We start from the raw sequence: 19,100 nt of genomic DNA, 5'->3' as shown, positions 1-19,100 counted from the left end.
ACATAACCTTTTGCGTGTACACCATTCATGTGCCTCATTTCCTGAGCAATTACGATGAATATTTACATAAAATCAATCATTTCCCTAATCTCCCAAAACGGTACTTACCTCCTGCGATTGATCCTTTACTTAGCCCGTCTTTGTTGTCGCAAGTCATGAATAATTCTGAGATCCCTCTGTTCGCGAGGGCCTTTCGGGATTAAAAAGATAAATTACTTTGGGTGTCTTTATTCAAACTTCTTGCAAGACCTTCAAACAAGGTGGCCTGCGCAATACTTGCAAGGTTGAGAAGTCAGTGTTTCATCTTCAAACGTTTCCAAATCGTCATTTGGTAGAACAGAACTTGAGTGTAGTTGAAAAGCCATTTTGTTGAAGCTTTATGTCTTGCATGCCTCAATATACTTAGTAATTATCACCTTCATACTTATGCATTCACCATGGCAACACCGTTACCAGTCAGAGTCCATTTGCCAACCAATTATCACAATCCTCTAAGCCAACATAAATGTTATATTCCCTTAACCTTGTTATTTCTTGTGAAATGTTGATGGAAATTGGGGTCCCTTTAAAATGGAATGTTCCTATTATTTACCACACAGTGTAAGATTGCATTTAACTGCTGTAACAGCAGGAACTAGTTTTCCAAACTTCTAGCAAATGCATACAAAAAGGAAAGGTCAAAAGAGTCACTGAGGTTGTGATACCACATTGAACTAATGTCCAAGATATACAAAATACCATGTGTACTTTTTTACCCACATATACAAAGACACAAACACAGATCGAGGGGGAGACAGGCAGATGGATGGCGAGAGAGTGACTTGAATGAAACAGACGCACAGATAGCAGGTATGTGAGCGGAAGAAAGAGAAACAAACAAACCGGGGGCGAGGGAGAGGGAGGGAGAGAGGGAGAAGAAAGAGAGAGAGAGAGAGAGAGAGAGAGAAACAACAGCTCGAGGTAACAACAGATTTCACTATCACCAAATGCAGAGTAACATCAAGGCTGAATACTCCACTATCCTAAACTGTAGTGGCTCACTGCCTCTGCCTCTCCAGTGTCCAGAACAGTTTCAAGATAAGCAAAACATTCTCATTTCTCATGGAACTGCTGCTTCCTAAATTGAAGTGATCTGCGACTTGCTTAAAATGATCAACTGCCTCTTAGGTAAGTGTGATCATGAATATTGCATTCATAAGTGCAAGACTAAAACTTCAACAAAATGTACCTTTTAATGATTTACAGATAATAAACTATATTGCTGGATGCTCAGAATGATCAGACATTATTAGAGGATCATATTTGAGCCTTTAAAATATACATGTTTAATGCTAAGTTATTCTTATAATGTGTAACCATATGAAGTGGATGTACAACTGGTGAATGAAGTCAGCTGAAGTAAGTTTGGACAGGCTGTAGGGACCACTTCATCACCTTCCTCTGTATGACTGACATACATGTTTGAATGACACGCTCATGCATTTAGTACAAGTTGGGAAGTGACTTCACATTATTGACAGCATTAACAGTTCATTGACCTTTGGAATAAGGTGAGTGAAGTCCCGCTGCAGCATGGAACTACCTTTTATATAGCAAAATGCACGGTTGTCAACTAGAAGGTTGGATCCATAATGGCACAAGAGACAAGAAAGAGAAACTCGGTTTGTCAAATTCCCTCCCTCCACTACTCACCACTCGTTTAACCTGGAATTTCAAACAAATGCAGAGGAGAAATGTCATTGGACTCATGCATTTCATCCTATAGAAACCTATGATTTGCTCATCAGAAGGTCAATAATCTCTTCAAAGTATCAAGAGCATTTGACTCCATTGTGCAACTCAGTTAACTATACTGAGGTACTGATTACTTTTCACCTGAAGTACTTCCTGATCAGTCCTGAATACAGTCTTTAAAAGGTTAATACTGAAGCATTAAACCCGAAGGAAACACGTAGGAAAAGGCCCGGTGTCTAGATTTCTCCCACAAGAGCGAATAGTTCAAAAAACAAGTTACTATTTAGACATGTTGTACTCTTCTTTGAAACCCTTACCACAGCTGAGCTCATATTGATCTGGGAAACAATCTGTCATCCACCTACCTGTCTCTCTCCCTCCTTACCACAACCACCACTCTACCCCTCCCCAGCTCAACCTTGCTTGGTTGTTCAGGCCCTGGATGGACAGAGTGGGAAACAAGACTGAAAATGGCATCAAGGTACATTATTTTCATTCACATAGCAAAATAACAAATAAAATTACCTCATACACAAATTTCATATACTTTGGATCTTTATCATAGCCACCGTATTCATTTTCTACTTGTACAGCAATGATTGGACCTCCTTCTTTGTACTGCAGAACAAGAGAACAAAATGGGAAGTTATTTTAATGATTAACATTCATGTTTTGCATCACCATTATTTCTTCTTTCAACCAATCTTTTTCCATTCAGGAAAGTTGATATTTTGCAAGGATACAGTGTCATATTGTATCAGGCACCTTCCAATTATTCACCCAAGTCAGTTATGAGCCTAGATTAGAAATATCAGAAATCTATGAATTTACAACCTTTTCCTTGAACCACTAAGTGGGTTGTACACAACCGATTGGCTGACTAGACTGCCACACAGATGTGGGGACAGGATATATATGCAAGCTGGACAAGGTGAGGGTGGTAGGTTTCCTTTTCTAAGAAATGAGTTGCATTTCTGTGATCCCCCCACAATTGAAGAAATTGCTGCCAAGGAGAAAGGGGGAGATGTTAGGAGAAGTAACCAATAACCAGTCAAGAGTTTTATGGAGGATCGTAGAGAAGACAATGTGGAGAAGATGATGGATTTAAGGTTGTTACAAAGTTAAAAGCATTTTCTGAAGTTTGAAGTAAACTTAAAGTGCAGGCTCAGCTGTCTGAATGTAAAGGCTGGAGACGAGCTGTTCCAAAGTAGATAGATGTAGCAAATGGCTGTTAAATGGATACCTGAGTTTTGTTTGTTGTTTTGACAACAATTTGAATTTGTCCACTTAGTTTAAATTACGCCCAGGATACCAGAAGCCAATGGATTTTAAATTTTCTTGTTTTGATACCTGGAAACCAAGCAAATTATAAGAATGCAATGTCTCATGGGGGGTGGGGGGGGGGGGGTTGTAAACCCAGTATTTTGAAAATTAGTCAGACAGCAATTGACATAGAGCCAGTGTGCTAACTGCCCATCTAACATCTTGCTGTCAAAGAAACCAGAATACACTCTCTATCAAAAGGTACCTTTTTCATGTAAAACATACTCACATTAACATGAAAAAAAATGACCGAGGGATATCAGATGGAAAACTGAAGACTATGGAGAAGACAGACTGTGCAATCTTGAGATTAAGTTAATATAACGTTTAATAATTGCGGTATTGGTACAGCATTTTAATAGAATTGGAGTCAGATAATAAGTAATTCAGAAAAAGGGGAGTTTGGATTTCTGAATAGTTTTTGTTTAGTGTTCACTATTAGTGTCAAGAAATTAAAATGTTATTTTCTTTACATGGTGGAAATTAATAGTTCTCTGTCACTCACACATTTTATCAGATCACAAGGCGAGGCAAACTTTTCTGCGGGTTTGATTTTAACTAACTGAGGGGCCATAACAGGAAGAAAACGTCCATTCACCCACAACTGCAGAGGAACTGCTGAATATAGACCAGGAATGCGTTAAGATCACAAAGAAAAAAAAGTTATATCTTCACAAAGCTTTGGGCTTAATGCATTTACTTGTCAAAAATTAACTTTCTTACATGATGAGGGTTGGTTAAGAAAGAAAATACAACCAGGTCAGAAAGTACATCATCGGCCTAAAACAATGCTTAACAGATTGTAAATCACAAGTATCTGGATCACATCAAATGCCAGTTGCTAGAACATCAGCTTGCCAAGTCCAAACAATAGATGGAACCTGAATAAAGTCTACAACACAAACAGTATTTCTCAAGAGTCATGGCTGTACAGTTGCAAGATTACAAAAACTGATTGATTGGTCAGGCTCACCTGAAAAGGAATAATTTTAGGAATTAGTTCATCAAAAAAGTCATCAACTGCATCAGTAAATCCAGTATAAGTTGTGCGCAGTTTCATGTTCTCGTCTCTCAGCAACCAACTACAAGGAAAAACAAATCACAATTTAAATTAAATTAAACAATTACTGATTAGCAGTTTCCCGCAGTGTTCATTATTCTTTAGAATTAGTACTGACAGGAGTGGTCCCCTCAAACCGGTGTTTGGAGGGGAAATGAGACGGGGGACAAACAGAGAGAGAGAAGAGAGAGAAGAGAATCTCGCTCGTGTGAGGAAAGCCTGACCACCCTGGCCGACCCATTGTCTCAGCATGCTCCTGCCCCCACTGAACTCATTTCTACCTACCTCAACACTGTCCTATCCCCCCTAGTCCAGGAACTCCCCACATATGTTCAAGACACCACCCACACCCTCTGTCTCCTCCAAGACTTCCGTTTCCCCGGCCCCCAACGCCTCATCTTCACCATGGATATCCAATCCCTCTACACCTCCACCTGCCATGACCAGGGCTTCCAAGCCCTCCGTTTTTTTTCCTCTCCAGACATCCCCAACAGTACCCTTCCACCGACACTCACATTCGTTTGGCCGAACTGGTCCTCACCCTCAACAATTTCTCCTTTGAATCCTCCCACTTCCTCTAGACCAAAGGGTTAGCCATGGGCACACATACGGGCCCCAGCTATGCCTGTCTCTTTGTTGGCTACGTAGAACAGTTGATCTTCCATAATTACACCGGCACCACTCCCCACATCTTCCTCCGCTACATTGATGACTGCATTGGCGCCACCTCGTGCTCCCGCGAGGAGGTTGAGCAATTCATCAACTTCACCCATACATTCCACCCTGACCTTAAATTTACCTGGACCATCTCAGACACCTCCCTCCCCTTCCTGGACCTCTCCATCTCCATTAATGACGACTAACTCGATACAGACATTTTTCACAAACCCACCAACTCTCACAGCTCCCTGGATTACACCTCTTCCCACCCTACCTCTTGCAAATATGCCATCCCGTATTCCCACTTTCTCCGCCTCTGTCGTATCTGCTCCCAGGAGTACCAGTTCCACCACAGAATACACCAGATGGCCTCCTTCTTTAGAGACCGCAATTTCCCTTCCCATATGGTTAAAGATGCCCTCCAATGCATCTCGTCCACATCCCGCACCTCCGCCCTCAGACCCCACCCCTCCAACCGTAACAAGGACAGAACGCCCCTGGTGCTCACAATCCATCCTAGAAACTTTCGCATTAAACCAAATCATCCACCAACATTTCCACTACCTCCAAAAAGACCCCGCCACCAGGGATATATTTCCCACTCCACCCCTTTCCACCTTCTGCAAAGACCGTTCCCTCCATGACTACCTGGTCAGGTCCACGCCCCCCTACGACCCACCCTCCCATCTTCGCACTTTCCCCTGCCACCACAGGAACTGTAAAACCAGCGCCCACACCTCCATCCAAGGCCCTAAAGGAGCCTTCCGCATCCATCAAAGTTTTACCTGCACATCCACTATTATCAATTATTGTATCCGTTGCTCCCGATGCAGTCTCCTCTACATTGGGGAGACTGGGCGCCTCCTAGCAGAGCGCTTTAGGGAACATCTCCGAGACACCCGCACCAATCAACCACACCGCCCCGTGGCCCAATATTTCAACTCCCCCCTTCCACTCTGCTGAGGACATGGAGGTCCTGTGCCTCCTTCACCGCCGCTCCCTCACCAGACGCCTGGAGGAAGAATGCCTCATCTTCCGCCTCGGAACACTTCAACCCCAGGGCATCAATGTGGACTTCAACAGTTTCCTCATTTCCCCTTCCCCACCTCATCCTAGTTCCTAACTTCCAGCTCAGCACTGTCCCCATGACTTGTCAGAATTGCCCTACCTGCCTGTCTCCTTTTCCACCTATTCACTTCACCCTCTCCTCCCTGACCTATCACCTTCATCCCCTCCCCCACTCACCCACTGTACTCTATGCTACTTTCTCCCCACCCTCACCCTCCTCTAGCTTATTTCTCCACGCTTCAGGCTCACTGTCTTTATTCCTGATGAAGGGCTTTTGCCCGAAACATCGATTTCGCTGCACTTTGGATGCTGCCTGAACTGCTGTGCTCTTCCAGCACCACTGATCCAGAATCTGGTTTCCAGGATCTGCAGTCATTGTTTTTACCTCTAGTCCAGCGACATGACTGCCTTGCCACAATCTTCCTCTACACCAGTACTTAGAAACACTGTGGGCTCTCTGCCTACAAATCTTTTCAACATACTGTCATACCACGATACCAGGAGATTATATTTGGAAATTCAAAAGGATTTATTTGGGCGTACCAAACATGGGACTAAATTAAAAGTGAAGTCGCCATAATCCAAGCAGACCACAAGGCTGCACTCATTAGGGATGAGTGAGTACAACTTGAGGGTCACCATGTCATAGGAAAAGGGCGAGGATGAGAAGGTGGGATTTTTATCATAATCTCAGCCAGTTAAATTATGTTTGTCATTTATACTGGTCAACAAGTTTTCGCAAGATTTTCTTGTGCACTAAATAAGCAAAAAATTAAGTTTGGAAATTCTAACTACCTTTGAGGATGCTACTTAATATTGATTTGCTTTCAAGGCTAAGTATCAGAATTGTGTATTGCTTTAAAAGTTTACTGGTCAAATAGATCCATATATGACTAAGCACAGGCTTTTCTGCACTTTGTTTGAACTATTTCCATGTTAAATCATGTCCATATTTATAATGAAAACATCTTTGTAAATTACTGCACATAATTTGAGCACTCTCTACTTCCAGTGAAGGCACTGTAAAGCACTGCAGAACTGTGAAACAATCTCAAATTAACAAAAAGTATGTTTCAGCTGAAAAAAATGAGCAATTTTTAAACTCAGCCAACAGATGGGGCTCTTGAACAAGGAAACTTGATTCAAGCCTCAACCCCTACTTCAACTATTTAACAGTTCCCCCTGCCATTTAATGCCTTCCAATCTGTCACAGAAATCACACAAACACAAGATTTAACTTCTGTAGTAATACTGGACAGTTTTCTACCTTATCATCTTGAAAGTGTATAACAAGAAATGCAGAAAGTGTACAATTAACAGTATATTTTTACAAAGCCAAAAATGTGTTGCTGGAAAAGCGCAGGTCAGGCAGCATTCAAGGAGCAGGAGAATCGACGTTTCGGGCATGAAGAAGGGCTCATGCTCGAAACGTCGATTCCCCTGCTCCTTGGATGCTGCCTGATCTGCTGTGCTTTTCCAACAACACATTTTCGGCTCTGATCTCCAGCATCTGCAGTCCTCACTTTCTCCTATATTTTTACAAAGTAAGGATAGTATTCTCTCTTTCTATCTGATGCCAGCTACTTCATTGTGGCAAAGCCAGAATTCTACCTGCTCAAAGACTCCCTTGAAGTGCAGTAATTCCTTCTCAACTTTTATTCTTATCCCTATCCACATTGTGATGCTGCACAGATTTCTCTGCAATAATCCTTACCATGGCTTTTGACTTGGAACTATATCACTGTTCCTTCACTGTTACTGAAACCCCCTTCTGAACACCAGTCTGTGTGTGTACTTACTCCTGTCACACTACAGAAGTACAAGAGAGCAGCTCATCACCACTTTCTCAGGGGTAATTAGGGATAGACAATAAACAGAGTTAGCATCCAATGAATGAATATTTTAAAAACTAGCAGAGGCCTCTCGTGAAGGAGTGGCAATGTCCCTACCTCTGGTATAAAAGGAGAAAGTGAGGACAGCCGATGCTGGAGATCAGAGCTGAAAATGTGTTCCTGGAAAAGCGCAGCAGGTCAGGCAGCATTCAAGGAGCAGGAGAATCGAGGTTTCGGGCATGAGCCTTTCTTCAGGAATGAGGAGAGTGTGCCAAGCAGGCTAAGATAAAAGGTAGGAGGACAGACTTGGGGGAGGGGTGTTGGAAATGCGATAGGTGAAGGGAGGTTAAAGGTGAGGGTGATAGGTCAGATGAGGGCGAGGGCAGGGAGGTCAGGAAGAAGATTGCAGGTTAGGAAGGTGGCGCTGAGTTCGAGGGTTGGGACTGAGACAAGGTGGGGGGAGGGGAAATGAGGAAACTAGAAAAATCTGAGTTAATCCCTTGTGGTTGGAGGGTTCCTGGGCGGAAGATGAGGCGCTCTTCCTCCAGCCGTCGTGTTGCTATGGTCTGGCAGTGGAGGAGTCCAAGGACCTGCATGTTCTTGATGGAGTGGGAGGGGGAGTTGAAGTGTTGAGCCACGGGGTGGTTGGGTTGGTTGGTCCGGGTGTCCCAGAGGTGTTCTCTGAAACGTTCTGCAAGTGGGCGGCCTGTCTCCCCAATATAGAGGGAGCCACATCGGGTGCAGCGGATGCAGTAAATGATGTGTTTGGAGGTGTAGGTGAATTTGTGGCGGATATGGAAAGGACTATGAGATTGGAGGCGGTGGATGGGAGATCCCCTGAGGTGGTGAGGTTATGCATGGTCTGGGAGATGATGGTTTGGTGGTGGGAGGTGGGGTCATGGTCAAGGGGGCAGTAGGAGGAGGTGTCCGCAAGCTGGCGTTTAGCCTCAACGTCGTAAAGGTCGGTGCGCCAAACTACTACCGCGCCTCCCTTGTCTGCCGGTTTGATAGTGAGGTTGGGGTTGGAACAGAGGGGGTGGAGGGCTGCACATTCCAAGGGTGAGGGGTTGGAGTGGGTGAGAGGGGTGGAGAGGTTGAGACGGTTGATGTCGCGGCGGCAGTTGACTACGAAGAGATCGAGGGCAGGTAAGAGGCCAGCACGGGGTATCCAGGTGGATGGGGTGTATTGGAGGCGGGAGAAGGGGTCGTCAGAGGGTGAGCGAGAATCCTGGTTGAAGAAGTAGGCGCAGAGGCGAAGGCGGCGGAAGAATTGTTCGATGTCTCGCCATGTGTTGAACTCGTTAATCCGAGAGCGTAGGGGAATGAAGGTGAGGCCTCTGCCGAGGACTGATCTTTCATCCTCAGAGAGGGGTAGACCGAAATGCAAAACTTGCACCCACACCTCCCCCCTTACTTCCCTCCAAGGCCCCAAGGGATCCTTCCATATCCGCCACAAGTTCACCTGCACCTCCACACACATCATTTACTGCATCCACTGCACCCGATGTGGCCTCCTCTATATTGGGGAGACAGGCCGCCGACTTGCGGAACGTTTCAGAGAACACCTCTGGGACACCCGGAACAACCAACTCAACCACTCCGTGGCTCAACACTTCAACTCCCCCTCCCACTCCACCAAGGACACGCAGGTCCTTGGACTCCTCCATTGCCAGACCATAGCAACATGACAGCTGGAGGAAGAGCGCCTCATCTTCCCCCTAGGAACCCTCCAACCACAAGGGATGAACTCAGATTTCTCCAGTTTCCTCATTTCCCCGCCCCCAACCTTGTCTCAGTCCCAACCCTCGAACTCAGCACCACCTTCCTAACCTGCAATCTGTTTCCTGACCTCTCCACCCCCACCCCCACTGCGGCATATCACCCCCACCTTAACCTCCTTCCACCTATCGCATTTCCAATGCCCCTCACGCAAGTCCCTCCTTCCTGCCTTTTATCTTAGCCTGCTTGGCACACTCTCCTCATTCCTGAAGAAGGACTCATGCCCAAAATGTCAATTCTCCTACTCCTTGGATGCTGCCTGACCTGCTGCACTTTTCCAGCAACACATTTTCAGCTCTGGTATAAAAGGCCCAGGCTCACGCCCCACATGCCCCAGAGTTGCCTGATTAAAAATAATTTAAGTTATAGCAATCCAAGCATTGCTCTCTCAGTTTAAACTGATTTGAGTCCATTGATATGCTTTTATTCTGTGACATGCTCCAGTCCATTTTTAAAACACCAAAATTTGAGCAAGGTTGGTGTCCACACTGATGACTAGGAACACAAATCTATTTTCAGCAAAGAGAAAAAAAGGTTGACAGATATAGCAGCATTAAAGTTTCCTCTTTCTGATTGCCGTTGTATTTACCTGGGTAAACCACCAAGGTCCCATTCCGAACAAATGTATGGTCCTGGACGCAGAATGACCCACAAATCCAAATCATTGGCCAATGTGAGATATGCCCTAAGAGACAAAATAATTATGTTGATCCTTTTGAACAAAGTAGTGATTAAGTGTAGTGTGTTTAGAGATGAATGAACTTTACTCTTGCATTCACTGTCTGCTCCATATCCTACAACATCTAAATTCTCTCAAACTTAGCGAAGTGCTATATGTCCATTTAGGGGAACAGTAGAAACATTATAACGGACAAAATCAAACAGTTTATATCTTTCTATACTACAACATCAAATATATTTCACAACTACAGATACAGTGTGCCAAAACCAGCAACCTCGGGACCAAGTCAATTTTGGATCTTGCCTGTTTTCAGACACAGTTTTTTTTAGATTAGATTACTGACAGTGTGGAAACAGGCCCTTCGGCCCAACAAGTCCACACCGACCCGCCGAAGCGCAATCCACCCATACCCCTACATTTACCCCTTTATCTAACACTACGGGCAATTTAGCATGGCCAATTCACCTAACCTGCACATCTTTGGACTGTGGGAGGAAACCGGAGCACCCGGAGGAAACCCACGCAGACACAGGGAGAATGTGCAAACTCCACACAGTCAGTCGCCTGAGTTGGGAATTGAACTCCGACGCTGTGAGGCAGCAGTGCTAACCACTGTGCCACCGTGCCGCCCACCAAAGTTTTGAAAATTCTTTTTCTTCATCTTTCAAAATGTTCCAGATTCATTAGTAGGCTTTCCATTTTCTTCACGGACACTCAAAAGTTTAACACTATTTTCATTGGGTTTTTAAACCTTGCACATCCAAACGAGTACAATTGAGGAAATCCAATTTTCAAGCCCCGTTTAAAATGGTGAACCCAACCACAGAAAAGGCCAGGGTGTGTATTTGAGCAGAGCAGGGCGGCCGAGAGAGCTGGCTGGAGGCCTGCAGCAGGGCGGAGATAGTTGTTGGACTCGGTCAGTCAGCAGCTTGTGAGGCTGGTCAGACCCATGTGGAAGCCCCTGCACTGAGCTACTGCCATGTAATGTTTATCTGTACTTCATCTGACTGCAATGTTTATCCTTTTAACTATGTCGCATTTCTTAACTTACACGATGAATCACTTTAAGGTATTACAACTCTTCCTTATTCCCCTTTTTGTATCTCAGATTTGTACCCTAGATATTTTATACCCAAGGCAGCACCAGAGGCGATATTGTGTACTTCTCACTCTACTCCTGTACTTGAGTACATGTGACAATAAAGGATAAAGAATATTCTATTCCAGGCATTCCCAACCTGACAAATGACCAGAGAAAAGAGCAGGGGTTGGAAATGTGGAGAAAAATCTGAGTTTCTGCAAATGTAAAACTTAAGAATGGCCATTCACACACCGCCACATCAAAAGGTTCAACCCCTAACTGTTCAGAGACTCTTGCAGGGAATACCACAACCTTCAATAAGGTTCAGAATTAGTTGAAATCAAAATACTACAACATTTGTATGTGAAAGATGAGCTCACTAACTCTCTCCGCTCCCCCCCCCCCCAAAAAAAGACTGCTTTTAAAAGGAGATGAAGGGAAACAAAGGCAACAACAAAAAGAAAGGTGGAGGGTGGGGGGGTGGGGGAGGAAAGAGGGCAATTACTTACTCAAAATCAAGATTGTCTTTGAAATTAAATATTCCTTTCTGTGGTTCATGGAGATTCCATGGTATGTACCTGTAATAAGATCACAGATACTGATATCATATCCAAAGCAGTAAGAAATACAATGCTCACTGAGCTGGCAGGTTTATTTTCAGACGTTTCATCACCATGTGAGGTAATGTCATCAACGAGCCTCCAGTGAAGCGCTGGTGCTCTGTCCTGCTTTCCCTCACAGACAATTCAGTAGCTTGGATTAAAAAACCTATCAGACCGGTCACTAACAGACACGGGAAAAAAACCGTCCTAGTAAGAGGGATGAACTGCAACTGCAGAGGCACAAATGAAAAAGGACTTCTTAGTAGCATGAGAATCAACTCTGAAAGACAGAAAAGCAACACACAGACCAGATATTTAACTACAGAAGCAATCATCCCAACACCCACAAACCGAGTTGCATCAGGACATATTTAAAAAAGTGTCACAACACACTGCAGCACCCAGGAACTAAGAGCAGCAGAAGAAAAATATCTATACAGCAAGTTCGAGAAGAATGGATACCTGAGAAACACAGTCCGCCAATTTTTAAACAACAAACCCAAACAAGTAGTCACAACATGCCGAGAAACTCCAGCCACATTACCATACAAAGACACCTCGGAGATGACTACCAGGCTACTCTGACCCCTTGGCATCATGGTAGCCCACAAACCTACCACACATTGAAACAGCTACTGATGAACCTAAAATATCACATAACAAGCAAAATGAATGTAATTTACAAAATATACTGCAAGGACTGCAACAAACACTACATCAGAGACAGGCAGAAAACTAGTCACCAGGATAGACGAACACCAAAACGAAATGATCTACTATCACTGGTATCCTTACACACAGATAAAGAAGGACACCACTTTGACTAGGACAACACATCTATCCTGGGATAGGCTGAACAGAAACATGCATGGGAATTCCTAGAGGCCTGGCATTCTAACTGGAACTCCATCAATAAACACATCAATGTGGACCCCATCTACCATCCTCTGAGATATCACCCACCTTAAGAGACCAAGACACATAAGTAGAGGCTCACTGAGGTTACCTGGCATGGTGATGAAACATCTGAAAACAAACCTGCCAGCTCAACAACTAAACTTACAACCTAAACCTCAAGCTAAGCTACAAAATCATCTCAAAAAATTGCAAATTACACATTTGATACTCCCATACTCAAGCTCAGAATGTTCTAAACCTATTCCCGCCATAGACGTGGGATCATGGCTGTTTCACAACCTGTCAATCTTAAATTGTCTGTAAATACTAGCCATAAAAAAGATTTTATGTACAAGCAAATAAATTAGAAGTAGAAGTAGGATTTTTGGCACTTTAAGTTTGCTCCAACATTCAATAAAATCAAGGCTAATCCCACAGATTCATAAAGCTCTAATAAGTTTAGATTCTCATTAGGTCAGGGAATCTCAAAAATAAACTGATGGCTGCATGTCCATCAATGTCTTATGTACCTGATAAGTAACAATCTTACATTGATGCCTCTTTTAATAACGGACAGCACTCAGTTAGCCTTCTTAAATCACTTGCTGAATTGCACACTGACTTTCTGTGATTCGGTGGAGTATCTAAATCCCTCTAGACCTCTGAATACTTCCATTGCTATGGCTTAAGTCATACTCTACCTTTTTAGTTTTCTTGCCAAAATGAATAACATTGCATTTTCACCACATTATTATCCACCTGTCAGATATTTGCTCACTCAATCTATATCCACTTGCAACTTCCCATGTCATCTTCACAACATTCACTGATTGTAACTGTAGTGATTATAATTTCAACAGGTTTTCCTCCTGCTTCAATTTCTTGATTTATAGATATTAAATGTAACATTGCATCCTCTACAATGAAGACAAAAAAGTTTATTCATTACAGCTGCCATTTCTTAACAATTGACAAACAACACCCCATTCTTGCCCTCTAAAAGGACCAACATTTTTCCTATTCCTTTTTTTAGATATGTTTTTACATTTCTCTGTAGCTTCCACATGTTCTAGTTTATTTGTCTTAATTCTTGTTTTAGCAGTTCTCTGCTATTATTTAGATATTGATCTGTCATATTACTTGTTTTTCACCATTTCACAATGACATGCTTTTTTCTTAAATTTGATATCCTCAAATTCTTCAACTTTCTGGATCCACCCTTGGAATTTTTTTTAATATAGGAAACGTACTTGTTCTGAAATATTCCTTTAAATGTCTGATACTCCTGGCCTAATGATCTAGTTCATTTTAACTCACTCAGCTTTCACACCCACATCTTTGCCATTTTTTTTAATTGCAGAAGGATATAGATCTGCTCTTCTCCCTTTCAAACTGGATGTAACATTCAATCGTTTTTACTGTGAGATCATTAATTAATCCTATCACATTACACAATATCTGCTCTCCAAAACTGATTTTCCCAATTTATAACTAGATTAAAATCACCCACAATTGCTGCCATTCCTTTATCTGTAGAACCCAACATTTCTCCTTACTGGTAGTCCCTAGATTGCAAATGGGTTTGATTCTGGAGTCGCAAGCTGATTCATATACAAGTCAGAATGCAATGCAGGATAATATAACAGAGCCGTTCATAAATACAGGAAATATTTGTATGCCCCTGCATGAGATCACATTTATAAATGTGAGTGTTCATAAGTCAGACATCTGTAATCACACGTATGCTTCTTCCCACATCGTGATTACTGTGTGAGGGGCTGTAGATCATTTCACAAGTTTTTTTTATATATATTACCTTTCCATATCTCCACCCAAACAAATTCAATAACCTGACCTCCTGAAATAAGGTCATTTCATACAAGTGCACCATTGCAACTTTTGATTGAGAGTGCACCGCCAGGGCAGAAGCGCCTATCACGAGTGAGCATCATTTTAAGGTGATTGGAGGAAGGTTTAGGGGAGATGTCAGAGGTAGGTTCTGTGCGAAGAGTGTGGTGGATGGGTGGAATGCACTGCCAGCAGTGGTAGTAGAGTCAGATACATTAAGGACATTTAAGCATCTCTTGGAAAGGCACATGGAAGATAGTACAATGAAGGATGAGTAGCTTAGTCTGATCTTAATGTAGGATAGAAGGCCGGAACAACATCAAGGGCCGAAGGGCGCTGCTGTATTACACAGAAAACAGTAAGTGCTGGAAATCACAGCGAGTCAGACAACATCCATGGGAGAGAAGCAAGCTAACATTTCGAGTCTAGATGACTCTTCGGAGGGGAGGTGAAGTGGTGTGGAGGGGACAGCATTTATGCTGTGGTCGAAGGGAGGCGGTGGGGCAGCAGGGTGGAGGAGTATAGAGTGCTGGGGGACAAATACACTCTACACCTCATCACCACCCAACTATCATATAAATGCTGCCCCGTCCATACTTCACTTCAGCTCTGAAGAAGAGTCATATAGACGCAAAATGTTAGCTTGCTCTCTCTCCCATGGATGCGGTCTGACCCGCCGTGATCCCCAGCATTCATTGTTTTCAGTACAGATTCCAGCAACTGCAGTAATTTGCCCCTCCACTGTATTTCTTGAGTGCTTTATCATTCAGAACTCCATGCTTATCATTCTGCAGCTACACATCCATAACTGCTTCCAGTTCATATTTATTTACTTCAATTTTTTTTATTAAGAGCTGATCTACTTTGTGATGAATGCTACGCACATTCAGAAACTGATGCTTTTTTTAAAAATAAAATTTTCACAGCATTTAGTTTTGGCTGATGGTATAATCTTGGATTTTTTTTCCCCCCTCCCTGTCCCTTCCTGTCATTGTCTGGCCTTCATTTTCCACATTAGTATTCTGCCGTCCTGCCTCAACTCTATCCCTTGATTTTAGATCAGGGTGGTGCTAGAAAAGCACAGCAGGTCAGGTAGCATCCGAGGAGCAGGAAAATCAATGTTTTGGGCAAAAGCCCTTCATCTGTGAAACTTGAAAGGGTTCAGAAAAGATTTACAAGGATGTTGCCAGGGTTGGAGGATCTGAGCTACGGGGAGAGGTTGAACAGGCTGGGGCTCTTTTCCCTGGAACGTTGGAGGCTAAGGGGTGACCTTATAGAGGTTTACAAAATTATGAGGGACTTGGATAGGATAAATAGACAAAGTCTTTTCCCTGGGGTTGTGGAGTCCAGAACTAGAGGGCAGAGGTTTAGGGTGAGAGGGGAAAGATATAAAAGAGACCAAAGGAGCAACGTTTTCACAGAGGGTGGTACGGGTATGAAATGAGCTGCCAGAGGATGTGGTGGAGGCTGGTTCAATTGCAACATTAAGAGGCATTTGGATGGGTATATGAATAGGAAGGGTTTGGAGGGATATGGGCCGGGTGCTGGCAAGTGGGTTTGGGTTTGGATATATGGTCGGCATGGATGGGTTGGACCGAAGGGTCGGTTTCCGTACTGTACATCTCTATGACTCTATCTTTAGCCGAAACGTCAATTTTACTGCTCCTCGGATGCTGCCTGACCTGCTGTGCTTTTCCAGCACCACTCTGATCTAAACTCTGGTTTCCAGCATCTACAGTCGTCACTTTTGCCTACTCCCTCCCTTGATTCAAGACGGTTATCCAAATTTGATCCCTTATCCACTTTGCTTAGCTTAAAGCCACCTCTACTTCTCTAATTATATGGCCCATGAGAATGCCAGCTGAAGCACGGTTCAGATGTAGATTGCCCTAATTGTATATGATCCAACTTAACCTATTACTGATGCCAGGGCTCCAACAACTGGAACCCACTTCTCTCATTTTGAGCCACATATTCACTTCTCTATTCGTATTAATCTGTAGTCAATTTGAATGCAGTTCAGGCAAGTAATACCTCAAACGTTCTCCATTTTAAAATTTAGCATTTAACTTTTCTTATTCCCTCATCAGAACATTTTTCCTAGTTCTTGCAGTGTCTAGGACAAACATGGACCAGGATCCCTGATTCCCCCCTTCCCATGGAGAGTTCCTCTCCAGTCCACAATAGATATCCACGACTCTGACATCAGACAGTCCACACAACCACACCATCTGGACTGTCCTTTACTGCAAGAGAAAAATGTCCATACCACTCACTATAACATCTCTCACTATCATTACATGAGAATCCCTACAGTGTGGAAACAGGCCATTTGGCCCAACAAGCCCACACTGACCCTGCAAAGAGCATCCTACCCAGACCCATTCCCTAGCCCATTACTCTACATTTCCCCGGACTAATGCATCCAACCTACACATCCCTGAACTATGGGCAATTTAGCTTGGCCAATTCACCTAACCTGTACATCTTTGGACTGTGGGAGGAACCTGGAGGAAACCCACTCAAACACAGGGAAAATGTGCAACTTCCACACAGACAGTCACCTGAGGCTGGATTCAAACCTTGCTCTTGGCTCTGTGAAGCAGCAGTGCTAACCACTGAGCCAATGTGCCGCCACTTTTTTTTTCTTGAATGGTTTGCTGTTTCACAGTGCCTTGGCCAGTTATCTCAGACTGCCCTTCAGCTGTCACTCTCACCCAAGCAAGCTGTAAAAACCTCAAACTTGTTGGACAATTTCAAAGTCTGAGGCTCCTGCTCTCCGGACCCCGTGAACTGCCTCTTGTGCAGTCACAACCCTTCGTTCCTGACCAAATCCGAAGACCTAATCTAAAGGGTTTGACAACCTCCTAAAATAAAATGCCTAGCTAATTTTACCCCTCCCTGATGTTCTACAGTGCTCAATAACTCTGAGCTGAAGTCCGGTGGAGTATTTGCTCTGGATCACATCGGCATCCAGAAACTCCATCGCTTTCCAAGCTCAGCACATTACCTGCTCTGCCCTCTAATGTGTTAATTAAAAAGAGTAATTGCTAATTCATTTATAACTGATACAACCCGCACCCTCCCTTCACCAACTTCTCTCAGCAAATTTTACTTCTAGTAGTAAATTGTTCTTTAAGTACTTCTTTTCCCACTCTGCACCAAATTCCCAGATACATTCACTTGACCTCAGTCACTCTCGGGTGAAGTCTCCATCACAATCATCAAGCTAACTCTTTGATTATACGAGGTATTTTAGAAAATTTAAACTACAATTTCAGTGGGATTGGAAATAACAGAGAAGAAAGAAATTCAAAGAGACAAGGCAGAAGCATCCATAATGTATGATTTTTACTTACGTTACTAAAGTGTTCAAACCTAGAGCTTTCATCTTCAGCATACGGTCTGCCCAGTACGCCCGAGGAATACGAAAGTAGTGCATCGATCCACCCAGGATGAGAAATTTATTTCCCTCTAATTCAAAGTATTCTCGGTCAGCCTGCAAACCTATTTTTCGGCTGTACATTCTTGTTGGAGTGAGCGATATCCAATGGAACCTAGAAGTAGACGAGAACCGTCTTATTTCAAAGTATAATTGTAGCTCGGCTATTAATTTACGGAGTAGACACATGGTGATTTCCGACACACAATCCCAAGCACCAGAGAGTTTCAACTACAAAGTGTACAGATGAGTTAAGATATGTCAAAATGCTTTCCTCTTCTATATCTCTCCGGGTATTTAGTAGATGCACGTCCAAACGATTGAAGGGAGTAGATGTCAGCAGTTTAAAAAACAAAGACATTTATCCATTTTCCACGCACACAATGGCATTTCTAAAGGTGATTGTTGAAAACTATTGCAGAGACTCCGTAATTTGTGCATAGCTCATCAAAAACACACTTCAATGTAAATATATGCTGAGTTAAACAGATTTACACTAATATAACAAATACTACACCATACTGTACTCAAAACACGTACTTAGACATTTTATGATCTCCACAACACTGAGATTTTCTAAAGGCAAAGGACTTTTCCATTACAGCATGCCTTACCTATCTGAAAGCCTTCCCTAACTGCCATCATAAATTCTGATATTCACAAAGATCAAGCATATCTCTTTATTTTAGAATTTCCATTATCTCGACAACCGGTCACAGGCTTTAGTCAGAAAGCTCTTATTTTAGGAATGGCAAGACTTCCTTTTGGATGCCTGATGTTGCTGTTTCACCATTTAACTTTGTATAAATTGAGTTCGGGAGCTATACCATTCCTGTGATTTTTACAATCTACCGTAACCTGTAAGAATTTATTTGTAATGTTAGCCACAATTCCCTCCAAGTTCCTGTTTGGAGATGGAGGGAATGCCAGACCACTGCTGGTGCTATCTTTCAAGTGAGACATTAAACCAAGATCTTATCTATCCAGCACGGTGGCACAGTGGTTAGCACTGCTGCCTCACAGCGCCAGGGACCTGGGTTCAATTCCCGCCTCAGGCGACTGACTGTGTGGAGTTTGCACGTTCTCCCCATG

General features: G+C 43.3%; 1 protein-coding gene across 2 annotated transcripts in view; it reads right to left on the bottom strand.

Moving 5' to 3' along the window:
- Nucleotides 1–19,100, bottom strand: part of LOC132829482 (beta-galactosidase-1-like protein 2) — an 89,211-nt gene that overhangs the window by 47,225 nt on the left and 22,886 nt on the right. For both annotated transcript variants that reach the window (XM_060846688.1, XM_060846689.1), the window contains exons 2-7: nucleotides 17,926–18,123; nucleotides 11,729–11,797; nucleotides 10,046–10,141; nucleotides 4,031–4,139; nucleotides 2,260–2,352; nucleotides 109–190 (exon numbers count right to left, since the gene is read on the bottom strand). In XM_060846688.1, coding sequence (XP_060702671.1) covers nucleotides 109–190; nucleotides 2,260–2,352; nucleotides 4,031–4,139; nucleotides 10,046–10,141; nucleotides 11,729–11,797; nucleotides 17,926–18,123 — 647 coding nt within the window. The remainder of the gene's footprint in view (nucleotides 1–108; nucleotides 191–2,259; nucleotides 2,353–4,030; nucleotides 4,140–10,045; nucleotides 10,142–11,728; nucleotides 11,798–17,925; nucleotides 18,124–19,100) is intronic.

This window comes from Hemiscyllium ocellatum, chromosome 29 (assembly GCF_020745735.1).
Source record: "Hemiscyllium ocellatum isolate sHemOce1 chromosome 29, sHemOce1.pat.X.cur, whole genome shotgun sequence".
Lineage (NCBI taxonomy): Eukaryota > Metazoa > Chordata > Chondrichthyes > Orectolobiformes > Hemiscylliidae > Hemiscyllium > Hemiscyllium ocellatum.
The sequence above is the reverse complement of the archived record's forward strand: the minus strand, read 5'-3'. Positions and strand labels throughout refer to the sequence as shown.